Consider the following 23,935-nt stretch of genomic DNA (forward strand, 5'->3'; position numbering starts at 1 on the left):
ACTGTATTGTGGTAATAAGTAGTCTGCAGTGTAAAACAAACTAAATGTTTGATTCAAGCATGAGCTACTGAGTATAACAATGGGATTCAGACAGGTTGTCTGTAGGCCCATCCCACATTATCCGTGTCTTTTCCCGTTCGCTGTCCTGCAGATAACACAAAAAACACCTGGCGATGTGCTGTTTGGATGCTCGCATAAGAAAACAGCAGAGAATCTTCTGTTATTGTGGCCTCCATGGTCCGTGTATCATCCGATCATTTGTTTTTGTTTTCACATATGAAAACGAAAAAACGAGAAAACAACTCCTTTTTCCGTTTTTTTAGAAAAACAAAAAACTTGATTTTTGGTTTTCTCGTTCTTGCACGGAAATCAGAAAAAACACTTGATATTCCGATTTTCCCCTGTGGGTGGTGCTAAATCTGATTGGCAAGATATGCATTCATTGTTTTTCTAATTAAGAGTTTGCCCACACTGTATTTGTTAGCCTGTAAAATTAAGTCTATATGTAAAATGAATAGTCTATATGCATGCTTTTTGTCACCCAATTATTTGTCTTAACTGACTGAAAAAAATCTATTGTAAAATAGGCTAAATGTAAACATGTTCACGCATTGACAGACAAAAGGCACAATCTATTTTTGTAGGAGAGGGGAAGACCCATCTCATCGTTTAATCCTTTTGTGTTCAAAGTCATGTTAAACAATTTTTTGTTCCCAGTCATTCATAGATAATAGATAGATAGATAGATAGATAGATAGATAGATAGATAGATACTTTATTGATCCCCAAGGGGAAATTCAAGGTCCCAGTAGCTCAACATACATCACAAACGGGATCATAAAAAAAGCAACTCCACATGAATAGCATGGACAATAAAATAAAAAATACTAAATAAATAAAAAAATAATAATACTAAATAAATTAAAACATAAAAAATCCACATGAATGTACTGAATGTAATGAAAGGGCTATATAAGCATGATACGCTTGTAGTGATAGGGCAGGGACTGACCCTGTGATTCAGTATGAGAGTGTGTGTCATGGTGGTAGTGCAAATAGGTCCAGTAGTGCAAGGATAAAGTCTAGAGACCAGCATTAAATATGGACAAGAGATCAAAAGTCAATATTAGAGGTTTGTAATAGGGTTACAGCCATTGTTCATGTAACGTCATATTACACTGACGTATGTTGTTAAAACATGTTATATACTGTCTATGGTTAAAACCAAAGCCAAACAGTTGACGTCATATTAAGTGGCCGGAAATCGTTCTGTCCGCAGAAAAGAATGGCTGGACTGCTGAAGAAGGTACGGGTAGAGGTCATGTTTTAGTTTTAGTGATAGAAATAAGTGCTGTAAAGAATGCAGTACAAACGAAGTCCATATTGTTTTCACTACGTGGTTTGACGGTGTACTTATGTGGTTGACTTAACGTTACACGGGCATAGTTTAAACGAGATGCTGCGGTGTGTTAAAGTCAGCTAGCTAGCTAGCGTCAGGCTAGCCGTGTGGTAAGTAAAGGCTGCCTGGTTTCAAGAACGCGACAGGTTGCAGGTAAAGGTTAGCTACGACAATATTTACATAGTAGTAGAATACTATAACGGTACCTGGCTGGTGGAAGCCCTAAGGTTAGCTAAGCTAGCTAACAGTTAGCTAACGTACTAGCTAACGTTACAGTGCCCTGCCACTCTGCTTTATTCCACATACAACTTCGAGGTAATTAACCTCTGACGTTAAGTGTTTCAAATTACTTTTTTACCGTTTTACCGAAATAAAGTTTATATAAAAAATACTCGAGAGTTAGCTAAACTCGTTAAACCACTTTCGAGAAGTATAGGGTAGCTAACGTTACCGTTAACCTTAACCCTTGTGTGGTCCTTCGGGTCCCAGTGACCCGAAGGACCACACAAGGATTATGTACTTCCCTTTACTTTGTTGAGAATTGCTCTCTAAACCCTGTTTGTGTAAAGTAAGTAAGTAAAGTTTATTTCTAGAACACATTTAAACACAGTTTAAGCTGACCAAAATGCTGTACAAACAAGAACTAAGGTGCTGTATTAACCCTTGTTTAGAGAGCAATTCTCAACAAAGTAAACGGAAGTACATAATCCTTGTGTTGTCCTTCGGGTCACTGGGACCCGAAGGACAACACAAGGGTTAACTCTTTTGCCGTAAGGGTCAGTCCATTCTTAAGTTTCCTTCGAAGGTAACGTTAGCCTGGAAAACTAACTCGCCATTAACTGTTAACCATGGGCTAAGTAGGGGAAATGTGCAGTTGGTACGTGTCCAGGTTAGCTATCCTAACTCCAGCCCCAGTTTGTCTCTTGTGTATTATTTTGCAGCATAACGTTCTCTTAATACATCCATGGCATAACGTTACAGACAGGTGCCGTGCCAAAAAGTGAGGAGGACGCAGGAACGTGCAGTTTATTTACGCCTGTCGCTGCTGTTCTACAGATTAAACCGCCATAACGTAGCTGTACATACACATAACTGAATCGTCGAAACGAACTGTTATGATTTATGAAGCTGCTGTTGTAGCTATGTTATTGCAGTGCAGGACCAACAGAGGGCTCTAGTACCATTTGCATTGTGGGAAGTAGAGTTGTGTGCAGTGTGTGTGGTGGTCCTGTTATAATGCTGGTGTGGTGTTATCTGCAATAAAGCCAGCTCAACTGAAGATGAAGTCTCTGCATCTGATAATTTATATATGAATATAAATCACAAATCTCAATGTTCATCTTAAAACACAAAAAGCGTTTAAATGATGATCAGGCATACCGTTGTGTAATCATAGGCAGTGCTGAAGTAGTCTTCAGTGTCTTATATCCTTGTTTTATATTTGGAGACTAGACTGTAATAACTTAACAAATTCAATACTTTTTTTATGCCCCGACTGAATTCCCTCCGAAGTATCGAGTATGGAAAAATGCCTCGTCATTCAATACTCACTTTCAATACCTAAGGAGTGAATCTCATCAGCGTCAATGAGCCAATCAGCACACAGCATGCTTCTACCAAGATCTAATAATGTCTAGGAACCAGTATCAAAGTCACTGTATTGGTGTCTGTACCTGTATTGAACATTTTAGAACGATGCCCACCCCTAGGAGCCATATCTATAAATAAGGTGGTTCTAAGCGAATCAACAATGTTGACTCAGACATGACGAATTTCTCTCCTGCTGTTCTCTTTCAGACGACCGGCCTGGTCGGCCTGGCGGTGTCCCACAATCCCCACGAGGTGAGCAGCTAGCAGCGAATGCAGCACACAGGCGTCCGATGCGGTGCGCACACCGTGATCACATGACGCCACAAAATAAAAGTTCATCACGGCTCATCAGCATACTCCAGCCGTCACTGGTAAACACTAGAGAGGATTCAGTTCCTCCCACCGACTAATGTGCTCTGGTCTTCTCTCAGCGTCTGAGGATTCTGTACTCCAAGATCCTGGCGTCGCTGCAGACCATGCCGCAGGACGCCGCCTACAGGAAGTACACAGAGCAGCTGGTCAGCGAGAGGTTCCAACACGTCAAAATGGTACGACCAAGCTCGGTTAGCTTAGTCCAGGGTTTCCACTGGGTCTTAAAAAGTCTAAAATTTCAAAATAAAAATTTTAGGCCCTAAGGGACCTCCGCTTGATGAGTTAATGAGCTTATTCACGTTACCCCCAGAGTTAGATAAACTCATACCTTCTCATCCTCCGTGTGCTGCTAAAGTTGTCTGACGTCTCCAGCGCATGCCGCCCATCACAGAACAGGCAGGTGAACGGTTCCAGTAATCCTACTGCTCGAATAAGTGACAAAATAATGTCAACATAGATTTTTACATGTTGTGATTTTAACAACGTAACATGAGACACAGCCATCTTCTAACCGTAAACAAACCGGGAACTATATTCTTCCGCCTGAGAATATAGTTCCCGGTTTGTTTACTGTTAGAAGACGGCTGTGTCTCATGTTACGTTGTTTTTTGTACACGCTGTGACTCTACAAATCACAACATGTAAACAGGAACATGTTAGTGTTATTTTGTCACTTTTGTCACAATTGGGAGCAGTAGGCTAGTTGGAACCAGTTACCTGCAGGGTCTGTGCTAGGCTAAGCTAATGCTGGAGCAGTCAGACAGCTTTACAGCACGCACAGAGATGAGAAGGGTATGTATGGACTTGTCTAACTCTGGGGGTTACGGTGAATAAGCTAAATTCCCAATAAGTCTGCGTGTTCCTTTAAAGTCTTAAATTCGCTGAAGTGTTGTGTTCTAGGTCTTACATCATTTTAAACAGGTCTTAATTTCCCTACGTCCATGTAACACTACCTCTAATTTATTTTTTTATTCTGTGATGTTGTAGTGGTTTTTCTTTCACTAGTCCAAATATAATTTCACTGTATTACGACTACAAATGAGACCAACATGTAACTTATATTACAGCCAATCAGATTTTGTGTCATTGGTGCGAGTGTCTTTGGGATTGTACCACAGACATGAAACAGATTTTTATTCTTCAGCTTTGGGGAAATGCAAGTTTTAACGATCCTTGGCTTTTAAAAGCTACATTTAGGGCTTAGTTGAAGCCAGTTGCTAACAAGGTATTTGAAGCCTAGTGCTTCTTATGCAAGAAAGCAATTCAACTTGGAACGTTGGCTTAACAGGCACTAAGGGTGTCACGCAAAAAGTGAGAAACCTCTAACTGCTGTGAAGGGTCTCCAGCAAACTACAGCAATCAGCCAGTTGTGCAGAGCAGCACTACCTCCACACAGCAGCTCCTGTAAGCCACGTTAGGATCAGCGCCAACACACACAGAGCAGAGGTGCTCTGGATCCTCCACACGGTCACTAGACACCAGTCCCATAATGCCAGTGAGGAAATTTGGGAATTATTTCAGATGCTGTTTCTGGACTCTGATATCTGGCGTTTTTTTTATGTCTTGATACGTGTTAAACTTCATATCATGGTCTTTAAAAAAGTCTTAAATTTGACTCTGTGGAACCTGCAGAAACCCTGTTAGTCTGGCTCTCCTTAGACTACCTGGCTTCCCTGAGCCTGGTGTCAGTGAATCCAAATCTGTGCTATCAGTTCTCATCTGTCAGTTACCTCCTGGTTTCACTATAGCAGCGATGATCACATTCACCAGAGTCCAGTTCTTACTCAGGAGCGACACCATCAGGACCATGAAACGGTGATACCTGCAGGGAACGGAGGTTATAGTGGTGGCATAAGATACAGAAAATCATCCCATAAGAAGCTATAGAAATAACCAAATATGAAGTTGGGCCAAGGCTGTAGAAAGTGTGGCGATTATTGTAGGTCTTTTAAAATAACTTGGGCATACTCAACATGTTTCGTGTTACAGAGCAGTGTTGCTTGTTTGTCTCATGGTGAACAAACTAATGAATGTGATACACGTAGAATGTGTTCATATGATGAAAGGTCTCTCTCTCTCTCCCCCCAGGAGCCTGATGTCGAGAAGCTGGAGAAGAAGATCAACTGTGGCCAGATTGAAGAAGTTATTTTCCAGGTAGGTCACTGACACTGCCGTCACAGATGTGGGCATTAACACAATTCTAGTTGTAAATTTGGCAAACGCACAAAGTTATGCTCAGTCTGGGTTAGTTAAAGTCAAAAGATACATAATCATACAGTAAGTGCTTATTGCACTACTTCACTTTGCATATGTTTACACCACTTTGTATTCTTTTGTTCCGTATCCGTTTTTGTATCTTGTTTTGCACCGGGGGAAACCCTGTTGCGTTCCTCTATGCAGTGTACAGTATGGAGATGGATTACTGAAGTCTGTCATTCCCGTTAAGATGATCCCGTTTGATATTTACCTCACTCACCTCCAGCTCTAACGGAGAGCTTATAGTCCTCATGTGTCTCCACCATTTCCCTTGCTTGCACTTTCACCACAAGCTGTAGCAACTTGAAATGGATATGCCTAACTTTTAGAAATGTGTGGGACTGATCAGTTGATTGAGGTTTTTTGACCCCCCTGCGTGTGAGTTGTTTAGTCTTAGATCTACTCCCAGCTGTAGTTGTGATTGAAGACCTGGCTGCTGATTCCATCTAAACATTTGCACGTTAAAGCAACATACTGTTCCTCTCATAATGAATGCTAAAATACTGGGAAGGTAAACCTAGCTGTAGTTTATGGTATGCAGTTATTCATGGAATAACTTAATCTGAGGTTATCACAGTGTAATTGAGAGGGGTGTGTGTGTGCGCGCAGGCGGAGTGTGAGCTGGCTCTGTCCAGGAAGATGACAGAGTGGAAACCATGGGAACCCCTGATAGAAGAGCCTCCTCCCAACCAATGGAAATGGCCCATCTGAACCAACCCGTGTATATACTGCTCATGTCATACTGTCTGTGTGTGAGATCCCTACTGTACAAATAAAAGTCCTGCAAACATTTCCCCATTTATTCTCAAGAGTCATGAACTAAACAGAACTTGTGTGTATATATACACCATTACATGTGTACAGCGGCGTCTGGAGAAAGACAAATCACTGGACAAAAGAAATGGTTTTTACAGTTCATGGAAAGATCCCCATATTTATCCCTGTTCCACAAAGCCTTTAAATGGAGAGAAAATGGTCTTTGACAGAGTCCCAGCTCACAGAGATCACACCATCTGGGTAATTGAGATCAACCTTACACATTTTTAGAGCTGTATCATTTCAATAATTCTTAAACTATAGTTTGTTAGTTCTATTATAATGAACAAGTTTTATAATATTCAGCTTTGGTTGCTCGATAAATGGCTGTCCACAAAAACAACTTCCGTATCCACTCCATCCCTTGATTTAGTCAGAATTGTAAAAGTAAGAAGAATTACTATTTAGCTGGAATATAGCTGCTATAGTCATAAATAATAAAGGAGGCGTGAACTATGGAGCTGAACCTGATTCCAACAGCCTCTGCCTTCACATAGTGTCTAACGTGCTACTTGCTGTTCTGTCAGACAGCTCCTCAGCCTCAGACCTCCTAGGAGCCACTGGCGGCTCTCTGTAACAGCTGGAGCATGATGGGATAGATGGGAGCAAACTCCTTCCCCTGCCGAGCCCTCACCGACTGCACATAGGCCTCCAGAGCGCCCCTTAAAGGGAGAACAGAGAAACGTGATTAGGAACAGTTTTCATCTAGTAATAAGTTAAGCAGATAGGTTTTCAATGTTTCTGAGTGGAACATTTCCTGTTGCTTATGGCAGTGTGCTGCATGTGTGGAAGTGTGCAGGTTGACCATAGAGTGAACACTCAATTTAGAACTTTCAGAGGCATATATGTTAATATAAGGAATTAATAATCAAATCCAAGTATGTGATGCGCTATAAACAGTGGGCCAGATTTAAAAGTAATTGCTCAAACTCCACCATATTTGTGTTACTGGCAGACAATATCGTTAATGAAGTATTACGATTTTAAGTAAAACAAGCAATATCTCAGTGAGAACATACTCCATAACGAGTTCTGCTATCATGATGTTACTGAAGTAAAAATACAGAAGTATTATCAGTAAAATGTGCTGAAATTAAAAAGCAGGAGTACTCATTTGAAAGCAATGTGTTTGGATTACTATTGCTGATGCATTACATGTAAATAGCTGGTCGAAGTGGAGCTCAGTGTTACTACTTTAGATAATGTTGGCTAGTTTAGTCACAAGTGCAACAAGTCTTTTCTCTATTGGTGAAGAGAAATGTCTGAACAGTTTTAAAAAGATTAACTGTGTATAGAGCAATGTGAGTTAGCAACTGTAAGAAACTAACTGGCAAAACATGCTAAACTTAGAGAGGACGCTCAATGGTGGTTTAAGCCCCCAACGTCTTCTTCCAGAAGAGAGGTTGTTGATGGGATGGCGTGGTCGTTATGATCCCATGCAGGTCAGGCAGACGGAGCGTGTTGCCTGTGAAGTGCCAGCACGCTGACCTATGGAAGTTAGAGCAAATGCAAAAACAGGTTACCTGATGAGAGTGAGCCTGTCTCTCTCAGAGGGATGATCATCCAGCCACTGGGAGTAACGGGCGATGGACCACTCTGCTCTCTGTGGGGGAGAGACAACGCTCTGTTAGGTGGGACAGTGACACACAGAGCAGAGCACCATCCTGGTGACGACATGTCTGCATTGTCCAGTCCTCACTACTTTAAAAGACTGTTGGGAGGTTAAGACTTGGTTTTAAGGTACAGGTTAGAGTGTAGGCATTTAGTTGTGATGGTTAGGATGTGTGTGTGTGTTCTGTCTGTCTGTGTTTCTGTGTATGTCTTTGTGTTTTGTGTGTGTCTGTGTGTGTGTCTCTGTGTATCTGCTTGTGTGTGCGGACGTGCATACATGTGTCTGTGTGTGCATCTGTCTGTGTGTGTGTGTGTGTGTGTGTGTGTGTGCGTACATCTGTCTGTGTGTGTGTGTGTGTGTGTGTGTGTGCGTACATCTGTCTGTGTGTGTATGTTTGTTTGTGTGTGTGTGCGTCTGTGTGTGTGTGTGTGTGTGCACGTGCGTGTGTCTGTTTCTGTCTGTGTGTGTGTGTGGTTTTTGTGTGTGTGTGTGTGTGTGCGTGCGCGTGTGTGTGTACAGGCCTGGTGAGGAGACTTGAGCTCCGGCGGGGCTCTGGTAAAGAAGAAGTGCAGCAGGGTGCTGTAGGGGATCAGGTCCCCCACAGCGGGACTGCTGGCTACCAGCTCGCTGGTCTGAAACAGCAGTGGCCTGGAACACAAAGCCCCCCCCCAATAAAAGGTCATACACTGTATAATCAACACAGTCACACTGCAGCCTTTCCATGTCCCAGCCAAACAAGCAGAACAGTGACAGGACACCTACGTGAGATAAGTCATTCTTTGCACTCACCTTCATAGTTAATACCTTTTAATTACATTTAGCTTATCTCTTGGCTGTGGATCGTTTTCAAACCTCTCCTCGATGCTGCTTTTAGCAAACTGACATTTGCTCTGAGAGTCGGCGGCACAACGGCAACCTCGTTAATGCACAGACTTCACATAATCTCAACGACTGTGTGTTCCTGGCTGGATTTATTAATATGTAGCTTGTGACTGCAATATGCAACTCACATTCTTAATTAAACGGACCAACAAATTCCTACCACCATCAATGTTACCATGCGACAAAGGTGTAACGATGACTTCATGTTTTGCTGAAAACGACTGGTATGGTCCTTTAGCATTTCAGACAGCAATCGTAAAGGGTCAGTTTACCAAAATGACCATCTGGGAGTTCTGTTTCCACCCCCAATACAATGGAGGGGACTGCTTAAGCACTGAAAATGAAAAACTCAACAGACACGAAAAAACGACTTTGGATAAGTCATACACCTCACCGGCAACAGTTTTCATAGGAACTACTTTCTACGGTCGACAGTGTGTTTTGGGGGATTATTCCAGCAGCTGGGACATGTTTGTGGAAGAACACTTAGCCGTGGAGTATTTCAAATGTAACTTTGTGTATGTCATTGTCTGAGGAAAAAGAATCCCATTCACCTCCATGGTATCAGGATGGAGACAGAAACCTCAGCTTTATCTGCAAACTTGGACAAATAACACTTTTGTATAGCCATAGCAGTCTAGAAGTAAGTGAGAAGATATGTTTTTAGAGAAAAAGAGAGAGAGAGAAGTAAGGTGCTGACCTACATCTCTGCTAAAACATGGATGAAAATGACTTCTCGTCCTCATTAGGAGCATACACACCTGAAGGAGCGCAGCATCCTGTAAGGTTTCCCCAAATCAGACACTCTCCTGCACAGAGGAGCCACTGCCAGCTCCATCTGAGAGACACACACACACACAGAGAGACAGAGAGAGAGAGAGAGAGAGAGAGAGAGAGAGAGAGAGAGAGAGAGAGAGAGAGAGAGAGAGAGAGAGAGAGAGAGAGAGAGAGATACATTTCATTGGCGTCGCTGAATCATCTGTCCACCACCACCCTGCCCTAGAATCAGCCTTCTGACGGCGTGTCCCAAAGCTCTCCCTCACCTGGGCAAAGTCAGCCGCCAGCCTCATCTTGCCGCCCTCTCCCAGCGGGCGCAGCAGGCTGGTGTGGCGGACGAACAGCTCGATGGCCCGCCGAGCGATGGACTCTGTGCTCTCGTAGATGAAGTCAGCACACTGGAAGTGTCTGAAGTAGTCGGCCATCACTCTGGAGATGAAGCCCTGCAGCTCCTTCATGTAGAGGGAGCACGGAACGTCTGGCTTATCAGGGCAGGACAGAGGCCTGCCGCACACACACACACAAACGCACACAGACAGACACACACACACATTTTTATTCAAGTAAAAGTAAAATCACACACAAACTAACTCAGAATATTTCTTTGTTTCTAAAAAAAAAAAATTCTTCTCTATTTTGCTGTTTGGATAATGAAACCCAAATAACAGCGAGAAGGTTTTAGCTCTGACAACCACTAAGGAGTAAACATAGGTTTCTGCAGAGCATGTTCCCAATAATTGACACTAAAATGAACACAAATAATTATTACACAGAGATACTGAAATTAAATCACTCAGAGCTCCAGTACAGAGCTGAGTATCATTTTTTATGTTTCAATGCTCGTGCCGATATGACCCAATTTCATGTAACAAAATAAGCTCCTCAAATATTAAATGCTGTCTCAGCACAAGCAGCTCTAGAAGATTGTCAAAATAACCCCATCCAAAATTGTTAAAACTGACAAAGAAGTACAAACCCCAATTCCAATGAAGTTGGGACGTTCGCAAATTAAAAACAGAATACAATGATTTGTTAATCCTTTTCAACCTATATTCAATTGAATACACTACAAAGTCAAGATGTTTAAAGGAACACGCGACTTATTAAGATTTTGTCTTATTCCCCGTATCCCCCAGAGTTAGATAAGTCCATACATACCTTTCTCATCTCCGCGGGTGTCCTAACTCTGTCTGACGCCCCCACTACTAGCTTAGCTTAGCACAGATCCTGGAGGTAACCGGCTCCAGCTAGCCTAGCTTAGCACAGATCCTGGAGGTAACCGGCTCCATCTAGCCTAGCTTAGCACAGATCCTGGAGGTAACCGGCTCCACCTAGCCTAGCTTAGCACAGATCCTGGAGGTAACCGGCTCCAGCTAGCCTAGCTTAGCACAGATCCTGGAGGTAACCGGCTCCATCTAGCCTACTGCTCCCAATAAGTGACAAAATAAGTCCAACATGTTCCTATTTCCATGTTGTGATTTGTATAGTCACAGCGTGTACAAATAACAAGGTCACATGACACACAGCCGTCTTCTAACCGTATACATACTGGGAACTATATTCTCAGAAGGTGAAGCACTACTACTTCTGCTACTTGGGCGGAGGGATTTGCTCGCAGCACACGAGAAGCCCCGTGGTGAGGAGCAGAGAGTTCTCCTGGAGTTCACTCAGAGTTGGAGTTATCGAGTCAACAACTACTAGATAGTAAAAGCATAGTGACCTTGTTATGAGTACACGCTGTGACTATACAAATCACAACATGGAAATAGGAACATGTTGGAGTTATTTTGTCACTTATTGGGAGCAGTAGACTAGATGGAGCTGGTTACCTCCAGGATCTGTGCTAAGCTAGACTAGATGGAGCCGGTTACCTCCAGGATCTTATGGCGTTATATATGTGTCACATTCCTGAGCGAGTAATTGTATGTTTTGAGCGCAGAGAACTATATTTTGCAAGCACATTACATTACATGTTGAACAGAAATTTACACTCGCAAAAAATTATTTAGTTTGAGTAAACAAAAACCTATTTCGGGCACAATAAATGTAAGCTGCTGCGCTCCGGTCCTGTCTTCCTCGCTCTCAACCTCTTCTCTCTGCGCGCTAGACCTGTTCGAGTCATGATTCACTCGGATCTTTAACCCGAGTCTTTAAATTGACTCACGAATTACGAGTCTCTAGCATCATTAACCCGGTTCAGTTGAGTCCTACTACAATTCAATCTAAAATGATAACAGCGGCACACAAAAACCTCTTGCAACATTAGCTTCTACTATTCCTAGCCGTCTTAGCTGCAAAAAGCTTTATAACTTACAATTTCATAGTAAACAGCAACTCCACAAGTCAAGTCAAGCGCCTGAGTGAGCAGAGAGACAGTCCCGACCTGCAGACTCAGAGCCGGAAGCTCACAGACCGTGGGATTCACTCGAGAACTCACGAGCCCTCGATGACTCGTGAGTTGTTGGTGATTCATGAGTTGTTGATGACTCGTGAGTTCTCGCGGGAGTCAGTAAATCCCGCGAATTAACTGAATCAGCCAGCTACGTTGTCATGAGTGGATCTGATTCAGACGAGCGAGCATGAGGAGCGAGTGAGGTCTCTCCTCGAGCTCAGAGTAAAGCAAATCAACAACAAAAGCCATTCTTTCACTTCTGAAATAACATTCAGTGTTCTGCACGTAGCCTAGCTAGGCCTACTGTAGGTCTGGTGTATAAATGTAGTATATTAAAATGCAATTAGGTCGAGCAGATAGTCCGAAACATTGTAAGCTCGCCTCGCCGACAACTCGTTCTTTTTTTTTTTACTTCACAAAACTTATTCAAGTACAGATGCACATACACATTGAAAACATTAAATGCATACAGTGCATACATGAAAAAGGGGCGCATGGAATTTACATTAAAGAGGTTGTAAGTCATTGTAAATGTTCAGAGTCCAGATGGTTTTCTTATTTGTCAGTCCTATTAAAGTTACAAAATATAATTACATGTAATTTTTAAAAGAATATTCGGTTTTCTTTCAGACCATTTACATTTATGGATATAACGTTTTCCAAATAAAATTAAAAGATTCTAAATGAAAACATGGCATTTTATCCAAATCAAAAGCTCGCCTTTGATGTAGCATACAATACTGACTCAAGTGATTCAAGTGAATCGCACAACCCGGATCAGTTTGGTGAATGACTAGGAATAACCTGAATCCTAAAAAGGAATCGAGTTTGCCAGGCCTACTGCGCGCTCAACTCTAGACACGCTCGCTCAAATTTTCACAGCGTTACAAGTGTGCCACAAAACCAACCAATCGCAGAATCAAAAGGTCAATTCTGATTGGCTGTTCATCTCCAATTAGATTGCAATATCAGGAAACAAAAATCTAGGAGGAACCGTCTTTTTCAGTCAACACTTGTTGGTACGGCAAATACCGTCTACAGTGGAGCTGTTCGACTAATGTTACTGGATTAAAACACATTTCGGTCAGTATTTTGTATTATTGACATAGCTATATCACAGAAATGTCTTAATATTTGTGTGTACTATAATGCCGTTGTTTTATTTTGACTCATATCTCCTTATGTTTGACTCATCCTTCACAAGCAATCTAGCTAGCTCACACACAGCAGCCGACATGTCATCTGAACAGGCCTCGCAGCACTGTAACTAGCTAAGTTAGGTCTCGCAATGCGAGACTGAACAGCAGTAGGCCTGTCACACTATAGCCACATGTAAGTAGTTTTTAATACTTTGGTTACATTACCGTATTTTATTAACCTGAATTATGTTGCTATATTAGCTTGCGAATGAGCTATCCGTTGCTAATGCTAATTTATCTCAAAAAGCAGAAACGTTAGCTGACTACTGCCAAGATATGATTTTCGCGAGACCAGAGAGGTGTTATAAGACTGCGTCAAGTGTTGTCATCTGTCTTAAAATGAAATCATATCTTGGCAATGCTCGTTAGCTACTGCTTTTGACATAAATATGCTAGCTAGCTAACGTTAGCAACGGATAGCTACTTTGCAAGTCAATTGAACCATCCTTAAAGAATTAAGGTTAATAAAACACCATATCGATGTAACCAGTATTACAAACTTCTTTTAAGTGGCTGTATTGTGACATTTTAGGTTTGTTCAGATGAATATGTTGGATGCATAGACTGTATCCATGCTGGGCTAGCTAAGGTTAGATTTCTTGTGAAGGATGATGTTAGTCACACACGGAGATATGTAATTCAAACAACGGTGTTGTGATTAACACAACTATTAAGGCATGTCTGTAATATACCGGTCGGTCAATAATATAAAATACTGTGGATCAGTGCTTTCCAACCCTTCTGGTCTGAGGTTCCCCCACATCCCTGTCATATAACTCACATACCCACCCCGTCAATTCCCAATGTGTTCACACTATCCTATTAAAGTGAATATTCTTACATTTTCATGCAATTGAACTATAGACATTTAGGTTGGTTTGGTCAGAAATTCTACTAGCTTGGCCTTTTACTTGTGTGGTTAATGTTTCAAAAGTCATACATTACTTTTAACTAATCATTTAAACTGTTAGCTACGTCAGTAGGCCACTTTTAGCTTTTTATTTCTACCATTGATTACTTCGCTATATGTTTAAACATATGTGTTTCAGCTGATATATTGTTTTAAATCAATCATAATTAAATTATTTTGATTAGTTAAGCTGCTCCACAATCTTTCCAAGTACCCACTAGCTACAGCAGAGATACCCCTTGCTGGGGAATCACTGCAGGTGTTGTGTCAAAAACTGTTTCCCTGTAGATATGTCTTTCCTGCTACTTGCGATCTAATTGGAGGTGAACAGCCAATCAGAATTGACCTTTTGATTCTGCGCGATTGGTTGGTTTTGTGGCACGCACGCCTGTGAAAATCTGAGCCGGCGTGTCTAGAGTTGAGCGCGAGAGAAGAGGTTGAGAGCGGGGAGACAGGACCAGAGCGCAGCAGCTTTTACCTGCGAGCAGAGAAAGACATGCAAATACATTTATTGTGCCCGAAATAGGTTTTTGTTTACTCAAACTAAATTATTTTTTGCGAGAGTTAATTTCTGTTCAAAATGTAATGTAATGTGCTTGCAAAATATAGTTCTCTGCGCTCAAAACATACAATTACTCGCTCAGGAATGTGACACATATATAACGCCATAAGATCTGTGCTAAGCTAGGCTAACGGTGGGGGCGTCAGACGGAGTTACAGCACGTACTGAGATGAGAAGGGTATGTATGGACTTATCTAACTCTGGGGGATACGGGGAACAAGACAAAGTCCCAATAAGTCGGCATGTTCCTTTAATGTTCAAACTGATAAACTTTATTGCTTTTTGCAAATATTCACTCATTTTGAATTTGATGCCTGTAACACGTTCCAAAAAAGCTGGGACAGGGGCAAGAAAAGACTGGGAAAGTTGAGGAATGTTGAATAAATCACCTGTTTGGGAATGTTTAATAAATCAGCTGTTTGGAACATTCCACAGGTGAACAGGTTAATTGGTCACGATTGGGTATAAAAGGAGCATCCCCAAAAGGCTCGCTCACAAGCAAGGATGGGGCGAGGTTCACCATTTGAGAACAACTGTGTGAGCAAACAGTCCAACAGTTTGAGAACATTTCTCAACGTACAATTGCAAGGAATTTAGGGATTTCATCATCTACAGTCCATAATATCAGAAGATCCAGATAATCTGGAGAAATCTCTGCATGTAAACTGCAAGGCCGAAAACCAACATTGAAAGCCTGTGACCTTTGATCCCTCAGGCTGCACTTTATTAATAACTGACATCATTATGTAAAAGATATTACCACGTGGGCTCAGAACACTTCGGATAACCATTGTCAGTTAACACAGTTCGTCACTAGATCAACAAGTGCAAATTAAAACTCTACCATGCAAAGTGAAAGCCATTTATCAACAACAGCCAGAAACGCCGCTGGCTTCTCTGGGCCAGAGCTCATCTGAGATGGACTGACAAAGTGGAAAAGTGTGCTGTGGTCTGACGAGTCCACATTTCAAATTGGTTTTGGAAATCATGGACGTCATGTCCTCTGGGACAAAGAGGAAAAAGACCATCAGCACAAAGTTCAAAAGCCAGCATCTGTCCCAGCTTTTTTGGAACGTGTTGCAGGCATCAAAATAAAATAAAAAAGTATAAAGTTTATCAGTTTGAACATTAAATATCTTGTCTTTGTAGTGTATTCAATTGAATATATGTTGAAAAGGATTTGCAAATCACTGTATTCTGTTTTTATTTACATTTTACACAACGTCCCAACTTCATTGGGGTTTGTACTCAATCCCTCTTGGGGAAATTCAATTTTTACTGTTAGATCATCACTCAACCCAGTCTGTTGTTTTGTGTGAAAAGTAGAGCTAGATGAATCCATCAGCCAGGCCCATGTATTGGTCGATATTAGCTTATGGGAGATATGTTGGTATTGGTGTTAATGTCAGCGCAGACATGCCAGGGTATGTTTGAGATCGTTAACAAACGGTGTCCCATTACAGTTTGTCCACCAGAGGGCCGTGACGAGCTGATTTTCCAACTATAAAATGTCCTGCTCAGTTTGTAACTTGGTCACAATAAAAAATGAAAAAAAAATAAACATATAAGTGATGGGGCTCAAGATTAGTTGGTTGGTTGGATTTTTTTACCTCCTAAATATCGATATCGGTATTAGAACAAAACTAGGACCAAAAAGCTCCGTTTGTGCATTCCTGTTTGTCTTTTCCACCGCTTCTGAAGACGTGAAGATAAAACATATCCAACCCTTGTAGTCATTTTTATTCTGGTGGCGCCCAGTGCTGTTTACTACATGAAGCTGTACACACGTAGCAGCCTCAGGTTTGCGTTTGAGCAGTCAGCATTGTTGAGCACAGCATGCCGCACCCCCATAGTTCCAGGGCCATGGGAAAGTGCTACTCCCAGGAGCAGGGACTTTTCAGAGGCCAGGAACTATAGCCGAGGAACTAAATTTAGGAGTTCCTCCAGTCCAAACCCAGGTGAGTTCCTGAAATGATTCCCGGGTCCCTGGAAAAGTTCCTGCAATGGAAACAGGATAAATGTTGCTTACCCTGAAAAGTCTTCTTGGTGTAGCGTGATGATGATGGCCTCTATGGAGTCACTCACTGACTGCAGGAGAGGCTGCACTGCACTGCTCATCAGGACCTGCACTGCCTGAGTTCAACACACAAAGTCAGTCCTCTTATGTAACATTCTGTAAAGAATCGACGGTAAAAATATAAGCATAGGAAAAGAGAAAAAACCTGACTGAGCGTTGATACCAGTAGAAAGACAGCAGACAGTAGTTTTCTCAGACTCCCAGTGGAAACATGGCTGTGTGTGTGTATGTGTGTATGTGTGTGTGTGTGTGTGTGTGTGTGTGTGTGTGTCTGTCACAACTGTGCAAGATGCAGTCATGAAACTTTACAGGTGTAGTAAAAATAAAGGGAGAGTTCGAAGATGGGTGTGGCCTGAGCAATGGCGCCCGAAGTAGGGAAGGGGCCATTGCCCACCCCCCTTTACGCCTCTGGCCGAATTTGACGTTGCGGCTGGTTTTGCATAAATGAAAAAAAAGGTCTTGCACACTTAATACAAGGCTCCACTGAGATTTAAATGGAATACGCAAGTCCTAGTTTCTAATGCAGTTATGTTAAAGGATGTGAGCATCAGGCCTGTGGGAAATCCACAAAAAGCTCCATTACAATAATATAGTCGAGAAGATGCCGTTCCCTGTGATTATGCTACGGCAGTGATGCAGCAGTTAAAAGACACAGGTCAGCATAGGAGAATATACATCTTCTACTGATCCAAGTGTGCTTAGAAAGCTTTGCTTAGTAGCATTCATCATACAAAAACAAAAGAAAAATCACTAAACTAGTTGGCATACCAGAGAATGAGTGGGATGAATGAAAAACGAAAAGGCTGTTTGCTGTGATACCTCCAAAGAAGAAGAGATGGCCTCTGCAGCAGCTGGCGGACACGACCCCAATCCTGAAATCATCTGCAAATACAACACAACGAGTAAAGGGTTAACAGGAAAATAAGCATAACATAATGATCAACTTTATTTGTAAAGCACCTTTCATACATACAATGCAGCTTAAAGTGCTCTACATCAAATTGTATAAAACACATCTAAGATCTGTCTGGATTTACCCTGCAGAGATCTGAGGAGCAGTTAACCATAGTCCTCACAAATCCACCGGAGGTTAGAACGCCAACACAGAGACAGAGGAAGGGGACGGACATCCGTCCGAAAAGACGGATTTCCTGCGGCAGCAGATCAATCCCGGAAGTGGAACATCGAGGATATAGACTATCTCGGCTCCGGCTCTGTTAGCCTACGTTACAAATTTGGCATGGTATATGAATAACTTTGGCATATACCAAGAAAGGGAAGTCTGATGAAAGCCACTTTTGAGTTGCATTATTAAAACTATTTTAAACTGTTTGGGACATCGGTGCCAGAGGTGTGCAGTTGTCATCTACATAAGTATGACATTTTTACCATGTTGGAAATTTTAGGAACACGGAGGCATGTATTTTGAAAACAAATACACACTGTGGAACATCATGGTACTTAAAAGGTCCCATGGCATGGAAATGTCACTTTATAAGGTTTTTTAACATTAATATGAGTTCCCCCAGCCTGCCTATGGTCCCCCAGTGGCTAGAAATGGTGATAGGTGTAAACCGAGCCCTGGGTATCCTGCTCTGCCTTTGAGAAAATGAAAGCTCAGATGGACCAATCAGGAATCTTCTTCTTATGAGGTCATAAGGAGCAAGGTTACCTCCCCTTTCTCTGCTTTGCCCGCCGCCCACAGCTGCCCAGAGAATTTGGCCCGCCCATGAGGAAATAGAGCTACAACCGTGGCCGCAAGCTGATCAAGGCCACACCCCCACCCTCCACCTTGTCCCGCCTCTATCCTCCTCAATATCATTTAAAGCTACAGACACAGAAATGGCACATCCTAAGGAAAGCTCATTGTGGGACTGGCTCTAGTGGCTGGAATTCTGCACCAAGGCTGAATTTCGGTAAAGAGACTTCAGATACAGTATTAGGGGACCACTAAGGTCTATATAAAAGAGACTTCAGATACAGTATTAGGGGACCACTAAGGTCTATATAAAAGAGACTTCAGATACAGTATTAGGGGACCACTAAGGTCTATATAAAAGAGACTTCAGATACAGTATTAGGGGACCACTAAGGTCTATATAAAAGAGACTTCAGATACAGTATTAGGACCACTAAGGTCTATATAAAAAGACTTCAGATACAGTATTAGGGGACCACTAAGGTCTATATAAAAGAGACTTCAGATACAGTATTAGGGGACCACTAAGGCCTATATAAAAGAGACTTCAGATACAGTATTAGGGGACCACTAAGGCCTATATAAAAGAGACTTCAGATACAGTATTAGGGGACCACTAAGGTCTATATAAAAGAGACTTCAGATACAGTATTAGGGGACCACTAAGGTCTATATAAAAGAGACTTCAGATACAGTATTAGGGGACCACTAAGGTCTATATAAAAGAGACTTCAGATACAGTATTAGGGGACCACTAAGGTCTATATAAAAAGAGACTTCAGATACAGTATTAGGGGACCACTAAGGTCTATATAAAAGAGACTTCAGATACAGTATTAGGGGACCACTAAGGCCTATATAAAAGCAGCATGTCATAGGACCTTTAAGACATGTTGAAAAACTTGCTGTTAAATAAATAGGTAAGGGACCAGTTTGCAAAAATACCAACTACATGGTCCAACCAAAGGAAGCTCTTTAATTACGTATATAACGCTTTCTACACATAATGAAGGGGAGATTGGTAAGAGGTCGAAAGTGATTGTCCACAGATAGATAAAGATTTATTTTTAGTACATTTTTAGTAGCGGTCTGGTTAATGCTAAATACTACAACAACTCCCTGCACTATATGTCTCTGCATTTGTTTTCCTATCTACCCCTTCCTATTTCACATCCGTCTTTGTCCCTCCCTCCATCCCTCCCTCCCTCCGCCAGAATGGAATAAATTGTCACTCTGTTTTCACACAGTGAAATTTTAAAGGCTTGAGGTTAAATATTTAATGCTGAAGTAATCTGTTTTTTTAGGTTATTAATCATCCCTGGCTGCTGTGCCAGGACATGCCATACATCTTTAATGGAGGAGGCTGAAAGAACACACTGCACCCTGCTTTTCCTTTTATCCCCCTTTAATTTCCTTTGCTTTCTTTCATGTATGTGCGTTTGTGTGTCCATATGACATCTGTATGCGTTAGAAAGTGAACAGTCCAATCACACACACAGTTAGAGAGCTGTGTGTGCTAATGTGTGTGCCATGTGGATGTCACGGTCACACCTGTGGACAATCTAAAGAAAAAGTTTAACTTGTTGAGGAGATTCTTCTCAGATCTAATGGTTTCTTTCTCCTTGCAGTGCAAAAGACCATACACTTTCAATTTTCATTCATGCAGTTTTTCATATACAAAAGTATGAATATTGAGAAAAACAGTGTACAGCATTTAAGAAGACGATAGTGCAGATCATATAAATCATGAAATTGAGCGTCGCTCATGCTCACAATGGCCATTACTTAAGGCTTCAGCTGCCAGATATGTTTTAAAATCCATCACCAATGTTGCCTGTGATAGATATATAGAATATATATAGAATTACTTTGCTTTTTTCAGCATTTTTTGCCTTCTTTGGATTAGTTAGTTACAGTAGAGCTGTAGACAGAAAACAGAGAAGGAAAGACAGGGTTACATGTAACAAAGGTGCCCAGCCAAAACCAACCAAAGACGTTTTACGGTATGTACTATGCACGTTAACCACTCGGCCACCAGGATGAAAATGTTGTGGCTCCAGAGCGAGCTGTGTGTAGTCTGATAAATGCCCTCAAGTGACTCCCCGATTGAACTGTCGGCAGTCGAGTTGCATTGTGGGTAATGTGGCCTCCAGATTTTGACAAGATAGAAGAATGTGTGGAATAAAAAAAAAAAAAGACGATATCTGTGGTTCTGCTGCATCCATTGTAATTCTTTTGTTTCAAACTGTCCATCTGGAGTCCAACAATGCAATGCTAAATCTGTGGAGTATTCTTTTAACAAGCCATGTTTGGTTACTGCCACATGCTGAAGGGTCATCAGTATGACCACATTTTCTATGTACGACATTGGAATTTGTTCACTGAGGCTGCTGCATCTTGTATATTCAGCTGTGATCCAGGATCAAGACTATCGTAAGCGTGTCTGGGTTCAAAAATATATAAAGATAACAGTACCGATACCAATACAGTGACTTTGATATCGCTTCTTAAATTATACTGTTTTCGATACCAATTTTATAAAACAAAAAGAAATTACAACATTACTGCACAAATCTTTTAATTTATGTTTTATCTCCTACTATGTGAGCAGTCTCTGTGTAACGTGGAGTTTTTCCTGCGTGTCTCTACGACGTGTAACGTTAGACAGCCAATGACAGACATTATTAGATCTTGGTGGAAGCATGCTGCGTGCTGATTGGCTCACTGACTCTGATGAGATTCACTCCTTAGAGATTGAAATTGGGTATTGAATGACGAGGCATTTTCTGATAGGCAATTCGGTCGATGCCTAAAAAGTATTGAATTCACCCAGCCGTAATTACAGGTTTACACACATATACATATATATATATATATATATATATATATATATATATATATATACACACACACACATATACAGTGCTGCTCGTAAGTATTCATACCCATGCTAAAGTTGACTAAAAAGAGGAAGAAAAAAATAATCTTTTGGAAAATGATCTTAATGCCTTAATTAAAAAAATCCGATCTTTTAAGGATACCAATTTTCTTTGTGAATGAATAATGTATTGTAAATAAATAAATGTTCTTCCTTAAAAAAAAAAAAAAAAAAAAAAATAAAATTATATATTTTTAAAACGCCAGTTATTTCATGGATCCAGGATACTATGCATCCTGATAAAGTTCCCTTGGCCTTTGGAATTAAAATAGCGCCCCATCATCACATACCCTTCACCATACCTAGAGATTGGCATGGTTTTATTTCAGTTAGCCTAATAGCTGGTTTGATTTGCATTGATATGGAACTTATCTCAGTTAGCTATTATGCTAACTGAGATAAAACCATGCCAATCGTGAGATATGGTGAAGGTTATGTGATGATGTGGGGGGGGGGGGCTATTTTATGTATAATTATGGCCCCTGTATTTTAAGGAGGAACATTTATTTATTTACAATACATTATTCATTCACAAAGAAAATTGGTGTCCTTAAAAGGTCGGATTTTTCCTCATTTTTTAATTAAGGCATTAAGATCAATTTCCAAAAGAAGATTTTTTTATTCCTCTTTTTAGTCAACTTTAGCATGGGTATGAATACTTATGAGCAGCACTGTATGTATATACGATATGTCTCCCATGTGTTTTTAGATATACGTCTTACGATAAAGAAACGTATTAACAAAATTTCATACCTAACACTTTGAAGAACTGTGTTAAGTGGGAAAGCAAGCTTGACATCAAAATGACCATAACATTTTGGGATTATTGCGGTGAAATCTCGTTGGTGATGAAATGACCTCACTATGGCAGTGCTATAGTAACGTTTCTCTTTAGGTCTGATCATAGACAGTTGACGTTTTGAAGTTCAGCAGACACAGTATTTATTACCTTAGTGACAGCCTGATGCAGACGGTAGAGGGAGTTGACCACAGCAACATTCCTCCTCTGGCCCTCTGTCAATGGACCAATCACCTGACTGGCTTCACCTTGAGTGCACAGCTGCAGACGGAGGGACACACAGGGAGGCAGAGCATGGTGTGTACACAGGACGTAAACAACAGAAGCAATTGCAATACATCACATTTTGTTGCTTTGGTTATACTGTGGATTTACTGTTTCTATTTAAACACTCTTTTGTTGTGTTATGGACATGGGGTGGGTTAAGAAGAAACAGATTTTGATTCAGACCTACCAACATGCGTACACAGACACAGACACACACAAGATGCTGTACACACCAGCTGTTCAGACTTGACACAGAAGAGTTGGATGGTCTTGGCAGCGTTCTTGGACACAGCCAGAGACAGGTTGGGATCTACTGAGGCTACATTCAGCTCACTGCAAACAAACAAACAAACAAACCCATTAAAATAATGTCACCTGGATAATTATCAAATGTAAGATATTCAGCGTGTTTGTAGTTAAACGGTAGCTTGGGTGTATTATGCTTTTCTTTTTTTTAAGATTATTTTTGGGGCATTTTTGGCCTTTATTTATATAGGACAAGTGAAGAAATTAAGGGGGAGAGAGAGGGGGGAATGTCATGCAGCAAAGGGCCGCAGGTCGGAGTCAAACCTGCGGCCGCTGGGTCGAGGAGTGAACCTCTATATATTATGTTATTGTTGGTCAGATCATTAAGACAGAATGAGAAAGATCAAAATGTAATATATAAATTAATATTCGTCTTGAAAAAGGCTCACAAATGAAAGCCTTATTTCATTAACAATGCAGAGAGTTTCATATTTTAGAATTGCATACTGATACTAATATATGTATTAATATCGGTTAGTTATAGTAATTGGTTAACTAAATGTTGTATATTGTTTTATATTTTAACATTTTCTGGGAAACAACACTTTATTTTTGTGAAGAACAAAGTGTCTCTCTCCCATACTGTTTCTGGTGTCATTATCTGGGTTTGACATGTACTATTGAGTGTTAAAAAGTGCTCCTTTTTTTGGTCTAAGATCAAGTTTATTATAAAACTCATTTTAAGAATATAACACTGTACCAGTGAGGAGAAACAAAAGCTGTAGCAGTAATTGAGAATCTGTCAATTCTTCCTAAATACTGTGTTTAAGCAATGACATTACAGAAGTCTTTATTGCAGGCTCTACCTAATTAGATACTATTGTACACATTACTACTGAAATAAACAATATAACACCCAGACAACAAACAACTGTTTGATCAGGTTAAATTAAAGGGATTGTTGTGGTCATGTTGTTCATGCACCAGGACGCGATAGTTTGATTAAATTAGGGTCATTTAGTTCTTTGGGTCGTAGAACGTTCTGGCCATTTGAGGAGAGAACACAACAGTGACATATTATCATCTCAGTTGCTTATTTATGCATCCAGCAGTTCCAGAGAAACATGCTCATTCATTTGGAG

The 23,935-nt window shown here is 41.0% G+C and overlaps 2 protein-coding genes across 2 annotated transcripts in view; one reads left to right on the plus strand and one right to left on the minus strand.

The window, feature by feature from the left end:
* Positions 1–1,198: 1,198 nt before the first annotated feature.
* On the plus strand, positions 1,199–6,415 carry ndufa5 (NADH:ubiquinone oxidoreductase subunit A5). Its single transcript, XM_039791355.1, has 5 exons — positions 1,199–1,306; positions 3,197–3,241; positions 3,421–3,537; positions 5,450–5,515; positions 6,227–6,415. Exons 1-5 carry the CDS (start codon positions 1,286–1,288, stop codon positions 6,326–6,328), a joined length of 351 nt encoding a protein of 116 aa, XP_039647289.1. The 5' UTR covers positions 1,199–1,285; the 3' UTR covers positions 6,329–6,415.
* Positions 6,404–23,935, minus strand: part of cog5 (component of oligomeric golgi complex 5) — a 113,847-nt gene continuing 96,315 nt past the window's right edge. The window contains exons 14-22 of the mRNA XM_039791350.1: positions 22,781–22,880; positions 22,431–22,541; positions 17,664–17,726; positions 16,797–16,900; positions 9,971–10,208; positions 9,689–9,765; positions 8,567–8,693; positions 7,957–8,036; positions 6,404–7,095 (exon numbers count right to left, since the gene is read on the minus strand). Coding sequence (XP_039647284.1) covers positions 6,984–7,095; positions 7,957–8,036; positions 8,567–8,693; positions 9,689–9,765; positions 9,971–10,208; positions 16,797–16,900; positions 17,664–17,726; positions 22,431–22,541; positions 22,781–22,880 — 1,012 coding nt within the window. The 3' untranslated portion in view covers positions 6,404–6,983. The remainder of the gene's footprint in view (positions 7,096–7,956; positions 8,037–8,566; positions 8,694–9,688; positions 9,766–9,970; positions 10,209–16,796; positions 16,901–17,663; positions 17,727–22,430; positions 22,542–22,780; positions 22,881–23,935) is intronic.

This window comes from Perca fluviatilis, chromosome 23, assembly GCF_010015445.1.
Source record: "Perca fluviatilis chromosome 23, GENO_Pfluv_1.0, whole genome shotgun sequence".
NCBI classification, from domain to species: Eukaryota; Metazoa; Chordata; class Actinopteri; order Perciformes; family Percidae; genus Perca; species Perca fluviatilis.

What these genes read in the sequence shown, in the direction of transcription:
- ndufa5 (XM_039791355.1), top strand. Translation starts at nt 1,286, where the DNA reads ATGGCTGGACTGCTGAAGAAG. An exon ending in TGTCCCACAATCCCCACGAG is followed by an intron (nt 3,242 to 3,420) that starts GTGAGCAGCTAG and finishes GTCTTCTCTCAG; the next exon opens with CGTCTGAGGATTCTGTACTC. An exon ending in GGTTCCAACACGTCAAAATG is followed by an intron (nt 3,538 to 5,449) that starts GTACGACCAAGC and finishes CTCTCCCCCCAG; the next exon opens with GAGCCTGATGTCGAGAAGCT.